The sequence below is a fragment of the Ovis canadensis genome, chromosome 17, assembly GCF_042477335.2.
Source record: "Ovis canadensis isolate MfBH-ARS-UI-01 breed Bighorn chromosome 17, ARS-UI_OviCan_v2, whole genome shotgun sequence".
Classification (NCBI taxonomy): Eukaryota; Metazoa; Chordata; class Mammalia; order Artiodactyla; family Bovidae; genus Ovis; species Ovis canadensis.
This window is the reverse complement of record NC_091261.1, coordinates 81880309-81893003: the sequence shown is the minus strand read 5'-3', so window position 1 is coordinate 81893003 and position 12695 is coordinate 81880309. Positions and strand designations below refer to the sequence as shown.

Genomic DNA, 12695 nt, shown 5'->3' with positions numbered 1-12695 from the left:
AGCCCTGGACGGTGTGGCGCCGGGTGGGGGTCACCGCCACTGCAGTTACAGCTGCCAGCTGGCCCGCACGGGCCGGCTGGGGCTCAGAGGGTGCAGCCGACTCCGGGTCCACAGCGGGCTCCCCTCCACGTCCACGCTCTTCCCCAGACAACAAGGACGTGTCGGTGATGATGAGCGAGATGGACGTGAACGCCATTGCTGGGACGCTGAAGCTCTACTTCCGCGAGCTGCCCGAGCCCCTCTTCACCGACGAGTTCTACCCCAACTTCGCTGAGGGCATTGGTGAGCACGGGGCGTCCCCCGTCCCCCTTCCCGTCCGCCTTTGGTGAGGGGGGAAACCCGAGTTTCAGCACAAACTCTGCGAGTGGTGGGGGACCGGGAACCCAGCCTGGGAGGCCTCCGCGGGCTGACCTCTGCGCTTGTCCCTTGAGGTCGCGGAGAGGGGGGCTGACGCTGTGGACTCGCCAGTGTGGGGTCCGGAGGCCGCTGTCCTCACTGGCTTCAGACCCTGGCTCGTCAGGGCTTTCGAGTACCCCCTGACCCCAGGCCCACCTGGAGGGTGGGGGGCACTGGCATTCTGAGTGGCCGCAGCCTCTGCACCTGCCCCAGGGCTGCTCAGCAGAGGACCTGCCCTCACCCACCCCCACCCAGGTGCAAAGGCTCATGTGATGGGGGGTCTGTGGCCCCCGCGTCCCCTGAGCAGGACATGGGAAGAGCCTAGGGGCCAGGAGGGCAGCTGTGCCCAGCACCCCTGACGCTGGTCCCTGTGGTGCCCTCCACCACTCTGAGGTTCAGAAAAGGCGTCCAGGGTCACCAGGCTCCCACCCAGGGCCCTCACCGGGGGCCAGCATGGGAGGCAGGACGGTGACTGGCCCGGGCCCTGGGGGCGCCTTCCAGCCCCGGGTTGTGACTGTGAAGTAACCCCCGCCCCGCAGCGCTCTCAGACCCCGTGGCAAAGGAGAGCTGCATGCTCAGCCTGCTGCTGTCGCTCCCGGAGGCCAACCTGCTCACCTTCCTCTTCCTCCTGGACCACCTGAAGAGGTAGCCCCCCTCCTCTGGAGTGCTCAGGGCTCCAGTGGGTCCCCTGTGCCCATCAGACTCCCTGGCACCCGGGGCCTTCCCTCTGTAGTGCTCCCACCCATCTGGGGGTGCCCTTCCGGGTACCGGCACCACCGTCACCCGCCTCCCCCTGCGCCGTGGCCAGCCGCAGGCTTGGGTGTCCCCTCCCCACCCCGCCCTCCCCGTGTGGGCCTCCAGCCCTCTGCGGCCCGGTGGGGGTGGGTCAGCTGGAGAGGAGCCCTTCCGCCCTCCCGGCTGGGGTGGCCTGGGTCCCTGCCCACCTCCATGCCCCCATCCCCGAGGTGGCATAACAGCAGTTTCCCCCCCGCAATCCCCCACAGGGTGGCGGAAAAGGAGACAGTGAATAAGATGTCCCTGCACAACCTCGCCACGGTGTTCGGCCCGACGCTGCTCCGGCCCTCAGAGAAGGAGAGCAAGCCGCCCGCCAACCCCAGCCAGGCCATGTCCATGACTGACAGCTGGTCCCTGGAGGTCATGTCCCAGGTGCGGTGGCCTCGCCTGCCGGGCCTGGACCTGTGGCCTCTGCTTGCCCGCCCCCGCACCCCCCGTACCCCGTGTCCCGCCAGTGGCTCCCACCAAGCCGCGCAGGGGAGGTGGCCGAGGTCAGGGGACAGGGCCACGAGGCAGACAGGGATGGGCAGGGTGGGCCACGGCTACCCCCTCTGCTCTTGGCTGGGGCTCCCAGGACCCGCCCCGCTTGGCGGTCCTCCTGCCGTGAGCGGCCCTGGGTCCTTCGGGCGGGGGGGGGGGGGGGGGGGGGGGGCCTCCCGCTCTGAGCCGCCGGCGCCTCCCGCTCCGCCCCGCAGGTCCAGGTGCTGCTGTACTTCCTGCAGCTGGAGGCCATCCCCTCCCCGGACAGCAGGAGGCAGAGCGTCCTCTTCTCCACCGAAGTCTAGAGGCCCCCGGCCCGCCCCGAGAGAGCAGGGACGCGGGCCCTCCAGCCGCAGAGCGGGAGCTGAGCCTCCTGGAGGAGCCGCCGGGCCCCCCCCCCGCGGCCCGCGCTGCTGCGAGAGACAGCGCCCCCTGGCGGGAGCGGCCGGGGCGCGCGCCGCCGCCAGAGGGCGCCCCGAGCCGGCGCGCCGCCCGTCGTGGGCCTGGGCGGGGCCGGGCGCGCGGAGCGGTTTTCGCGAAACGGCCGCCTGCGCGTCTCGGGGGCGAAGGGAGCCGGCAGGAGCGGACTCGCGGACTCGCGGGTGGTCGTCCTGAATAAACGCCGCCGCCGCTTCACGCCCGGGGGCCAGGCCCCTCCCGTGCGGGTGGGAGCGTGTCGGTTTCCCAGATCAGAACGCCCGGCTCCTGTTTTGTAACCGGCTTGGAGGAGCCGAGTCTGCACCGTGCAGCGCCCGGCCCCGTTCGCCTCCCGGCTTCTCTTTCTCTGCAGAAGGCTCTGCGGCAGACGCGGGTCTCCCTCCTGCTCTGCCCTCCGTTGCTTTGTCTCTGCCCATCTCGCGGGCAGCCCCCCACCGACCCGCGTCACGTGCAGGGCCCGGACACCAGGGGAGGGGAGCCCCGGGGCTGCGCACTTGGCCGCTGCTCGTCGGGGGAGGGCGGACCCGCGCACGGTCCAGAAGGTCGCCGGCCTCCTCCGACCCTTGGCGCGTCTGCCCCCTGCCCTCCCAGTCCCCTGATCTCACCGCGCCCCCCCAAACCCCTGACACCCAGATTGGCTGCGCCCCCTCGCCGCTCGCGCCCCACAGACTCTTGTAAAGGTTTTCCTCTCTTGGTGGTAGCGGCAGCTTGTTTTAAACTTTGATTCGGATAGCCTTTTGATACTTGAATATTTTTAAGTTTTATACAGTTTCTAATTTTTTTTTTTCCTAAAAAGATTCAGATACCCACTAAGATGTTAGAATGTACTCTGTGGACACGCGGTGTCCACAGCGGCATCTCGTCTTCCTCCACACGGCAGCCCTCTTTCCATCGGGAGCTGCTCCGGAAGTCTCCTGGGCACCCGGAATTGGGGGGAGAGGTTGGGAACAGGCCGAGGGTGGGGCCGCCTGCCCCAGAGCAGGTAGAGGGGCCGACCCTGCCCGGGCACACACACTCCGCGCCCCTGTGCTGAAGCCAGCACGTGGCTGGTTACCCTCCCGACCATCTGACTTAGAAGACAGAACTGGGGACACCTCTAGGAAGTTTGAAGACGTGCGTCTGTGAAGAATTGCATCGCGTCTTTCTAAGAAGGGTGGGGGCAAGGAGAAAAGAAACAGGCGAAGTTTCCAGGCTGGACTTGCGCTGGAAGAGAGGATGCGCTGAACCAGAGGAAGGTAGCAGAGGCACCAACTCAGGAAAAGGCGTTGGTTTGCCACAGGATTAGACCAATCACGGGGGGGCACTGCCCCGGCCCCGTCCCGTGTCCCCGGCGGGGCGGGAGGCTCTACCCCCGTCGTGTTGACGGGCAGAAGCTCCAGGCACGTGGGGGCCACGTGCCCATCCTGTCTGCTCACGGACTTGCTGACACGGGGGACAGAAAAGCCACTGGAAGGTCTTACGTCCTCGTCTTGTATTTATTTAGTCGTACTTTGGACTCGTGGGGAGAGCTGTGGTCCCCCTGGGGGATGAGGGTGTAGCAGAGGTCAGGGGGCGTGTCCTCTGTCCCTGAATGTTCTCTGGACTCGGGTCTCCTAGGGGCCTCCGGCCCCCGACCTCTTCTAGCCTGGCTTCCCGTCCCGTCCAGCCCTGCCGAGGGAACGCACTCTGCCTGGAAAGCCGTGGCCTGGTCTCTGTTTCCCTGGAGCCTTCATGATCTGCACCCATCACGTTGAAACTGGAAAGCCGTCTCAGCGTCTGCCAATTCCGGTTCCCTGCTGCACCTCCTCCCCGTTTCAGCTTTTCCTTTACTTAGGATGCGCGCTGTCGCGTGGTGGGATGACTTCTTTCTTCCACGGCTGTCGAGGCGTTCCTTCACTGGCCCACCTTCGCGGCGGTCGCTCTGAGTCCCCAGGCATCTCCGAAGCCGGTGGGCGGGTGACTGCCTGGGGGCCGGACGTGACCTTCCACGAGGCTCAGTGGCCGGACTCCACCTCGCCGCCCCGGGCCCTGCGTCTGGAGCCTGGCCGCACGCTGGGGCCAGTGGTGGGTCTCTAGGCGGCCGTGTGTCTTGAGTTCCAGCTCGGCTGTCTCTCCCACCACAGAGGGAGGGGAGGGAAAGACTGCTGACGCTTTCATTAAAGTTCCTTGAGGCGACTTGCATCCGTGGTGGTGGCTGCCATAGAAACGCCGGGACCAGGGGCTCCAGGGGCACCCCCAATGGGGCTGATGGGTCAGGGCTGGGGGTGGTGTTGGGGCTGGAAGCGGCAGCAGGTGGAGTGGGCAGGCAGGCATCCAGGAGGCCTCCCCGAAGAGGTGGGCACCGCTGCAGATGGGCCCGGCCCGGGGCGTCCGCTTGCCCACATGCCGCCTCCCTGCCAGGCGTGGGGCCGTTGGGTTTGGGGTGAACAGCTGCGGGGACATGGGCATTGCCCAGTGCCGGGGGCGGGGGTCCAGCCACGCCCAGCGCAGCCCTGCCCAAGCCCTCAGCCTCGGTGGTCTCCACCGGTGCTCCCGGGCCCAGCAGCCCTGCCCAAGCCCTCAGCCTCGGTGGTTCCACCGGTGCTCCGGGTCCAGCAGCCCTGCCCAAGCCCTCAGCCTCGGTGGTTCCACCGGTGCTCCCGGGCCCAGCAGCCCTGCCCAAGCCCTCAGCCTCGGTGGTCTCCACCGGTGCTCCCGGGCCCAGCCTTTGGGTTGTTGGCCGCAGGGCATGGGTCCCCTAATCTGCCATCAGCCTTGCCTTCGGAAAAAGCCACCCAGTATCCAGGGAAGCCGTGCCCCCCATGGAGATGGGCATGCCAGGTGGGGACCTGCATTGCTGTCCTTGACACCTGCCAACACCTGGAGGCTGCTCCGGGGTGCCTTCCTTGAGGCGTGAGGGTTGGCGTTCGCAGAGCTGCATGGACACTGTGCTGCAGCCCTCCTGACGCCTGCTGACAAGGAGAGGGCTGCTGCGGCCCCTACCTCGGATCTGACCCCTGGAAGGCAGTTCTATGTGTGTGTGCACGCTCCGTTGTGTCTCTGAGACCCCCTGGCCTGTAGCCCGCCAGGCCCAGCCCCTCTGTCCGTGAGATTCTCCACACAAGAACACTGGAGTGGTTTACCATTCTTCCTCCAGGGGAATCTTCCTGAAAGTCTAGTTACATCTCTCTATCCCTGCCTTCCGGGTCCTATTCGAAAACCTTTAATAAAAAGAAAAGCGCCAACGCGTCTCTCTCATGAGGAATCGATTTGGGGACAAGCTGACGGTTCCCCGTTGTTCCTGAGAGCAGGGGCTTTGTCCAGACGCCCAGGCCAGTGGCACAACCAGGGAGTGGGGCCGTTCACTGCTCTGGGGTCTGAGGCCTTAGACCTCAAAGACCCTCGGAGTCAAGCCCTTTGCTTGGTAGGTGGGTAAACGGAGGTTGCACAGAGGCCCCCCCGCCATCTCGGCTGTTTGAAGAGCAGAGACAGGCTGGGGACCCAGTGTCTCCACGCTCCCCACAGGCCAGCTCCCTCTCCTCTGGGCTAGACGTGGCCAACTGTGCTAGCCTCGAGCCGAGGCCTGGCATCACACATGTACGCCGGGCGGATGAAGATGGGCAGGATTCTGTGTAGAGACCTCAGAAGAGCCTGTACACCGCCCCCCCCCCCCCAGCAAAAAAGAAGGCCCCAGTGGCCTTAAAAGGAATTACTTCCATGATGGAGCGAGTGATGGGCTGTTCCCAACAGCTCTGAAAAGATAAACAGAAAAGGCGAGGGGCGACAGACACAGTGGCTGTTGAGGAGGCCCTGATGGCCTCCTGGAGCGAATGCCCTGGGTCAGCGGGCAGGATGGGGGCCGCCCGTCACCCAGCTCCCCCGGGGCGGCAGGGAGACCACAGCAGGCACAGCGCGACCGGCATGCGGCCACGGTCACGGTCCCGCAAGCCGGGGCCCTGCTGCATCTGAGATGCCCCCAGGTTGGGAAGGGAGACTGCTTGGCGGGTGGGGGGGGCGGGGCACGGCTGCTCCTCTGGGTGTCCTCATATCACAGGCCACGTGTCTCGGGACAGACCCTCTGGGAGCCTCTCTGGCCCATTCGGCCAGATCATGAGGGCCCAGTCTGCACACCAGCTCCCTTCCATTCCCCTCCTGTGGCGGGCCTGAACAGAAACTCCCTTGGGAAGGGGAGCTGGGCTGCTGGGATAAGAGCTCTGTGTACGTGCTAAGTTCCTTCAGGCGTGTCTGACTCTGTGACCCCCTGGACTTGGAGTCCGCCAGGCTCCTCTGTCCACAGGGATTCTCCAGGCAAGGCTGCTGGAGTGGGTTGCCACGTCCTCCTCCAGGGGCTCTTCCCAGCCCAGGGATCGAACTTGCGTCTCTTGCATCTCCTGCGTTGGCAGGCGGATTCTTTTACCAGGAGCGCCTGCTAAGAAGCGCAGCTGCTGGGGAAGGGTAGATTCAAATGGGATTCTGGCCGAGGAAGGGGCCTGAGGGGCGGGGTTTACAAGGGAGCAGCCCACCCCACCCCCAGGGGCAGGCGTTGCCTGGATGGTGGCTGGCCCAGACCTGCAACCTCCCCCCCGGGACTCCTGGGTGTGAGGCTGTGACACCTGACTTTTGTCTGTGTCCCCCCGTTAAGACGTTGCACCCCTGAGGGGCACTCCCCACGCCAGGTGCTTTACGGTGACGGCCAGGAAGAGACTCGGGCTCGTGGGCAGTGGGCGGTGGCCGCAGGCGCCTGTCCACCCAGCAGGCTGGCCTCTGGCCCATTTGAGTCTCAAGCCACATGGTGTAACCTCGCCCCAGACACCTGCCCCCAACCCCACACCCCGGGAGTTCCAGACTCCACCGCTGCAGGTGGCTACAGACGGAGCTGTGCTCCCAGCTTCAAGTGCTGAAGCCCTAAGGCCCAGCAGAGGCTGAAGCCCTGATCCACAGGCTTGATGGCTTCATAAGAAGACGAGAGAGGGCTGCCTGGCTGTCCAGTGGTTGGCTTTCAGTGCTGAGGGCCCAGGTTCGATCCCTGGTTGAGGAACTAAGACCCCCAAAAGCCATGAGGCATGGCTGGGGGTTGGGGGGGAGAGCGCGAGAGACCAGAGCTCTGCGCTGCTCACAGAGGAAAGGCCGTGTGAGGACACGGGGAGAGGCTGCAAGCCAGGAAGAGACGCCCGGGAGGAACCAACCCGGACTGCACTCTGACCTCGGGCTCCAGATCTGCGGGACACCCGTGCGGGCCGCGCGCGTCCTTGACCGCAGTTCTCACTCACGGCTGCCGGGGCCCACCGGACGGAGGCCTTTGGCTCTTCTGACCCCTGGCTGCGGACCCAAGCCTGGGACCCGCGTCCTCCCCGAGCTGCTCCAGGAGCACGGCCCTCTCGCCGGGCCCCGGGCTGGGCGAGTGACCGCGCGGGCTCGGGGAGTGCTCCCCCCCACCCCCGGCCCGGGCCAGGCCAGCGAACCTCATGGCCAAGCCCGCGGCTCCTGCCGCCCCTCGCCGCACGGCCCACGTCCCTCATCAGGCCCGGGCCAGCCTGGTTCTGGGCGGAACTCCGGGCCCCTCAGGGCCAAGCTGACCCACTTCCAGCCCGATGTCTCTGACCCACTCCCGGCCCCTCTTGCTGCCATAGGCGGGCCTGCTGACCCAGTGTTCAACGAGCCCCCCAGGACGCCTTATGTTTCCTCAACAGGCTGGCCCTTCCTCCGGGTCTTTCCAGAACTCCTCAGAACCGCCTTCAGGGCTTCCTGCAAACGCAGCGTGTTTACACAGAGCCCTGCTTTGGGTTCCAGCCCTGCTTTGGGTTCCACACGGGGTAAGGGACGTACTCTTAGGTCCGCCCTCTTTACCCTTTTGCTTAAGGCCTCCCCAGAGTGAAAGCTACACTCGGGGAGAATTTTTCAAACAATGGGCTGCCAGCCCCGAGATTGATTCTCAAAGAGACACGGGTGTGTTGCGAGCCTTGGGGTGTGTGCAGGCTTGTCGGGAGGCTAGTTTGCAAGGGGGCCCTGGCGGCTGAGGGCGGGGCCCCAGGGCCCACAGGCCATGGCGTGGGCCACTCACGTAGGTCCTTGGGCCTCACTCTCCTCACCTGTAAAGCGGGTTTGTTTTGGGGTTTTTTTGGCTGCGTGGTGGCTTGTGGGATCTTAGTTCCCCAACCAGGAGTTAAACCCAGGCCCTGGGCGGTGAACGCGCCGAGTCCTAACACTGGACTGCCAGGGAGTTCCCTCCTCACCTGTTAAATCGAGATTTAATCCGACACTTTGGCACGGGAGAGGGCCACAGGCAGGCGGAGGGACATGAGTGGAGGCTCAGGCACGTTTCCATGGAACCTGTTGATCCGGCTCAATATCCCTCTGCCCTTTCTGTGTTGTTGTTTCTCGGGGTCCTCGTGGAGGTGGAACCAGGAGGCTGGACCAGAGTGCTTTCTGTGGACAGGGACCCAAAGATGAGAGACAGTTCAGTTCAATTGCTCACCCCATGGACCGCAGCACGCCAGGCCTCCCTGTCCATCACCAACTCCTGGAGTTCACTCAAACTCACGCATCGGTGATGCCATCCAACCATCTCGTCCTCTGTCGTCCCCTTCTCCTCCTGTCTTCAATCCTTCCCAGCATCAGGGTCTTTTCCGATGAGCCAGTTCTTCACATCAGGTGGCCAAAGGATTGGAGCTTCATAGCATCAGTCCCTACAATGAACACCCAGGACGGATGTCCTTTAGGATGGACTGGTTGGATCTCCTTGCAGTCCAAGGGACTCCCAAGAGTCTTCTCCAACACCACAGTTCAAAAGTATCAATTCTTTGGTGCTCAGTTTTCTTTATAGTCCAACTCTCACATCCATACATGACTACTGGAAAAACCATAGCCTTGACTAGATGGACCTTTGTTGGCAAAGTCATGTCTCTGCTTTTTAATATGCTGTCTAGGTTGGTCATAGCTTTTCTCCCAAGAAGCAAGCATGCATCTTTTAATTTCATGGCTGCAGTCACCATCTGTATTGATTTTGGAGCCCCCCAAATGAAGTCTCTCACTGTTTCCTTTGTTTCCATATATTTGCCATGAATTGATGGGACCAGATGCCATGATCTTAGTTTTCTGAATGCTGAGCTTAAAGCCAACTTTTTCACTCTCCTTTTTCACCTTCATCAAGAGGCTCTTTAGTTCTTCTTTGCTTTTTGCCATAAGGGTGGTGTCGCCTGCATATCTGAGGTTATTGATATTTCTCCCGGCAATCTTGATTCCAGCTTGTGCTTCTTCCAGCCCAGCATTTCTCATGATGTACTCTGCATATAAGTTTAATAAGCAGGGTGACAATATACACCCTTGACGTACTCCTTTTCCTATTTGGAACCAGTCTATTGTTCCATGTCCAGTTCTAACTGTTGCGTCTTAACCTGCATACAGATTTCTCAGGAGGGAGGTCAGGTGGTCTGGTATTCCCATCTCTTTAAGAGTTTTCCACAGTTTGTTGTGATCCACACAGTCAAAGACTTTGGTGTGGTCAATAAAGCAGAAATAGATATTTTTCTGGAACTTTCTTGCTTTTTTGAAGATCCAGCGGATGTTGGCAATTTGATCTCTGGTTTGTCTGCCTTTTCTAAATCCAGCTTGAACATCTGGAAGTTCTTGGTTCATGTACTGTTGAAGCCTGACTTGGAGAATTTTGAGCATTACTTTGCTAGTGTGTGAGATGAGTGCAGTTGTGTGGTAGTTTGAGCATTCTTTGGCATTGCTTTTCTCTGGGATTGGAATGAAAACTGACCTTTTCTAGCCCTGTGGCCACTGCTGAGGTTTCCATGTTTGCTGGCATAAAGGAAGCATTTCCGGAGCCCTGGCGTGTGCCAGGCTCTGCCCTTGGGACACTGTCTCCAGGGCCGCAGACGTTACTGTTTACTGGCCATGTGACTGCGTGTGCAGAGAAGCACAGCGTGCGGGGGGTGCTTACTGAGGTGGCGACCTATTATTTAGTTCTCCAGCGTCCCTGACCAGTGTGGGAATACTGGTATTCTTCAGAAAAGAACTGGAGGTGCAGAGAGGTTGAGGGCCACGCTCGAGGTCACACAGCTGTCCCCCCCAGAGTTTGGGCTCAAGTCTGGGGGCCAGCAGAGCTGTTACATAGGCCCCCTTCTTGCTGGCATCAGTCTCCCTGACTGTGAAGTAAGGGGCCTCTTTCTTTTTCTGGCTGAGCTGGGTCTCAGTGGGAACACATGGGATATCTTCGCTGCCACGTGGAGGACCTTCCGTTGCGGCGTGGGGGATCTGGTTCCCTGAGCAAGGATCAAACTCAGGCCCCCTGCGCTGGGAGCATGGAGTCTTACCTTCTGGACCACCAGGGAAGTCCCTAAGAGGGTTGGTTTCCTGCTCTCTGATCCTTGTGGGCCATGAGGAAGGGTGGCCACCTTGTCCTGAGTTGGCGTCCCTCCTGTGTCTCCTCTGGACTGCCCCCCGACCCCCTAGCAGGCTTCAGAGCGTGGCCGCCGGGTACCTGAGTCCCTTCCAGGGCCACCGCTGCAGCTGCGGAGGCCAGGCAGCCCGTCTCGGTCTGCGGACACCTCTTCGCTCCTCTGACAGCTGCACATTTCCTGGGACGCGGAGCACCCCTGGCTCCCGGAGAGGCATGAGCGGAACCCTGGGCTTGCGGTCCTGGCACGCTAGGAGCTGACGATTTGCTAACTGCTGGGGACACCTGTTTTCTGATGAAAACTTGGCCTGTGGGCCCTCCCTGTTTGGCCCCTCCAGCTGTGGAGCAGACGGAGCAGCTGGGCCCAAGTTGGGCGGGCGGGGTTGGGGTTGGGCGTCTGGGGGAGCCGAGTCGGTCAGCGGGGAAACTAGAGCACAGAGCTCAAGGGGGTTCCAGGCTGCAGAGTTCCACCCGTTTCAGCTGCAGCACCAGCAGGGCCTGACCAGGGGGCAGTGTCTGCCCCTGAGGCTGGGCATCACAGCGTCCCAGATCCTGCCACTTGGTGGTCGGGGGCGGTGGAGGCTGCGCCTTGGGAGGGGCTCCCACAGCGACAGATGTTCTGGACAGCCCGTGCTGCTGGGCAGCAGCTGCCCAAGTTGCCTGCTCTTTCTGCCCCCTCCACTCCTGATCAGCCGAGGAGGAGAAGGGGACAAGGTGCGGTGAGGCCCAGCCACAGGCTGGGGTGAAGTCTGGCCAGGTCTGTGCACCCTACCCGCAGACCTGTGACCTCTCCTCTGACCCCAGCGCCCCGCCAGGCCTTCCAGCCTCTCTAGGTCTCCAGGCTCTCAGGCCCTGCCTCCGCATCCTGCACATGCCACGAGGCCAGTCTTCCTGAAGACGATCTCACCGCATGTCACTTCCCAGTCCCAAAGCTGCAGTGACCGGCTTCTGTCCAGAAGCCAAGTTCGAGGCCTAGTGGGGGAAGCGCTCTCTGCCTCAGATTCTCCTCAGTTGCCATCTCCTCCTGGAATCCTGCTGAGGCCTCCAGGACACCTGAGCCCCATCTCACCTGATTCTGGACCAAGTTACATGGCTGCCTATCCAGAGAAGGCTGTTGGAGACTAGGGCCCTGGCCAAAGCTGTCTCTCACGCCCACCCACCCCCTGCACAGGTGTGCAGACCTGGTTGCTACTCAGGAAATGTCAGCAGCCCCTTTTACTTTGGAATTTCAATGGCAGAAAATCTAACTTTGTGGTTTTGACTCATGAAAAGTAGTTTGCTGTGTATCAGAAGGTTTATGGGAACTTGACTCCTAATGTTAAAGGGTAATTTTTTTTTAAAAAGTAAAATTGTGACTCTTATACAAATATAAAATAAACATATATCAAAGAGTCTACTGAGCTCATTCATTAAGTGAGGGAACCGGCAAGATGTTACCATCAGTTGAAAGGAGAACTCCAAGGTCAGACACATTTACAGAATAGAAATGTTGAAATGAACTTGGAGGCAAAACTGGTTTTTCCACTGTGGGGGAGGGTTGTCCCAGGACAAGAATTATCTGTATTGCTATCAATCTTCTACTATATTGCAAAAGAGCTCAAAGACAGTATAAGGCCCAGGAAGTGAGAAAGTGAGGGAGTGTTAGCGGCTCAGTCCTGTCGGTCTGTTTGCAACCGCAAGGACTGTAGCCCTCCTGGCTCTTCTGTCCATGGAATTCTCCAGGCAAGAATACTGGATCTGTAGCCATTCCCATCTCCAGGGGATCTTCCGGACTCAGGGATCGAACCCAGATCTCCCGCACTGCAGGCAGATTCTTTACCACCTAACCCACCCGGGGAAGCCCATAAGGCCCAGAGCCCCCCAGAATTCAGAATCAGATAACCTAGAAGGGTGTGCGCCAAGAATGCACATAGCTTCCCATTGGCGACACCGGGAATGTTTTTTTCCCCCGCTTAGCTCAGTTTTCATTCCACAAAGAGCTCACAGCTGGAGACAGCTCAAATGTCCGGCAACAGAATAGCTGAAGCACGGTTCGGTAAATCCATGCGGCGCGGCGATACTCCCGCACGCCGTCCATGCGGCGCGGCGATACGCGTTCCGCACGCCACAGATGCACGCAACACGGTAGATCATCTTGGCGACTCGATGTTGAATGAAAGAGGGTGACGCAGAGGGATACTTGCCATAGGCTGAGTACTGTCCCCTGAAGACACCGGTGCTTCCCTGC

General features: G+C 61.3%; 1 protein-coding gene across 3 annotated transcripts in view; it reads left to right on the top strand.

The window, feature by feature from the left end:
* The window catches only part of BCR (BCR activator of RhoGEF and GTPase), an 85959-nt gene extending 81690 nt beyond the window's left edge, over window positions 1-4269 (top strand). For all 3 annotated transcript variants that reach the window (XM_069558395.1, XM_069558397.1, XM_069558396.1), the window contains exons 20-23: window positions 148-282; window positions 936-1041; window positions 1401-1563; window positions 1887-4269. In XM_069558395.1, the coding sequence (XP_069414496.1) occupies window positions 148-282; window positions 936-1041; window positions 1401-1563; window positions 1887-1976 (494 nt within the window). In that variant the 3' untranslated portion in view covers window positions 1977-4269. The remainder of the gene's footprint in view (window positions 1-147; window positions 283-935; window positions 1042-1400; window positions 1564-1886) is intronic.
* Window positions 4270-12695: the final 8426 nt, after the last annotated feature.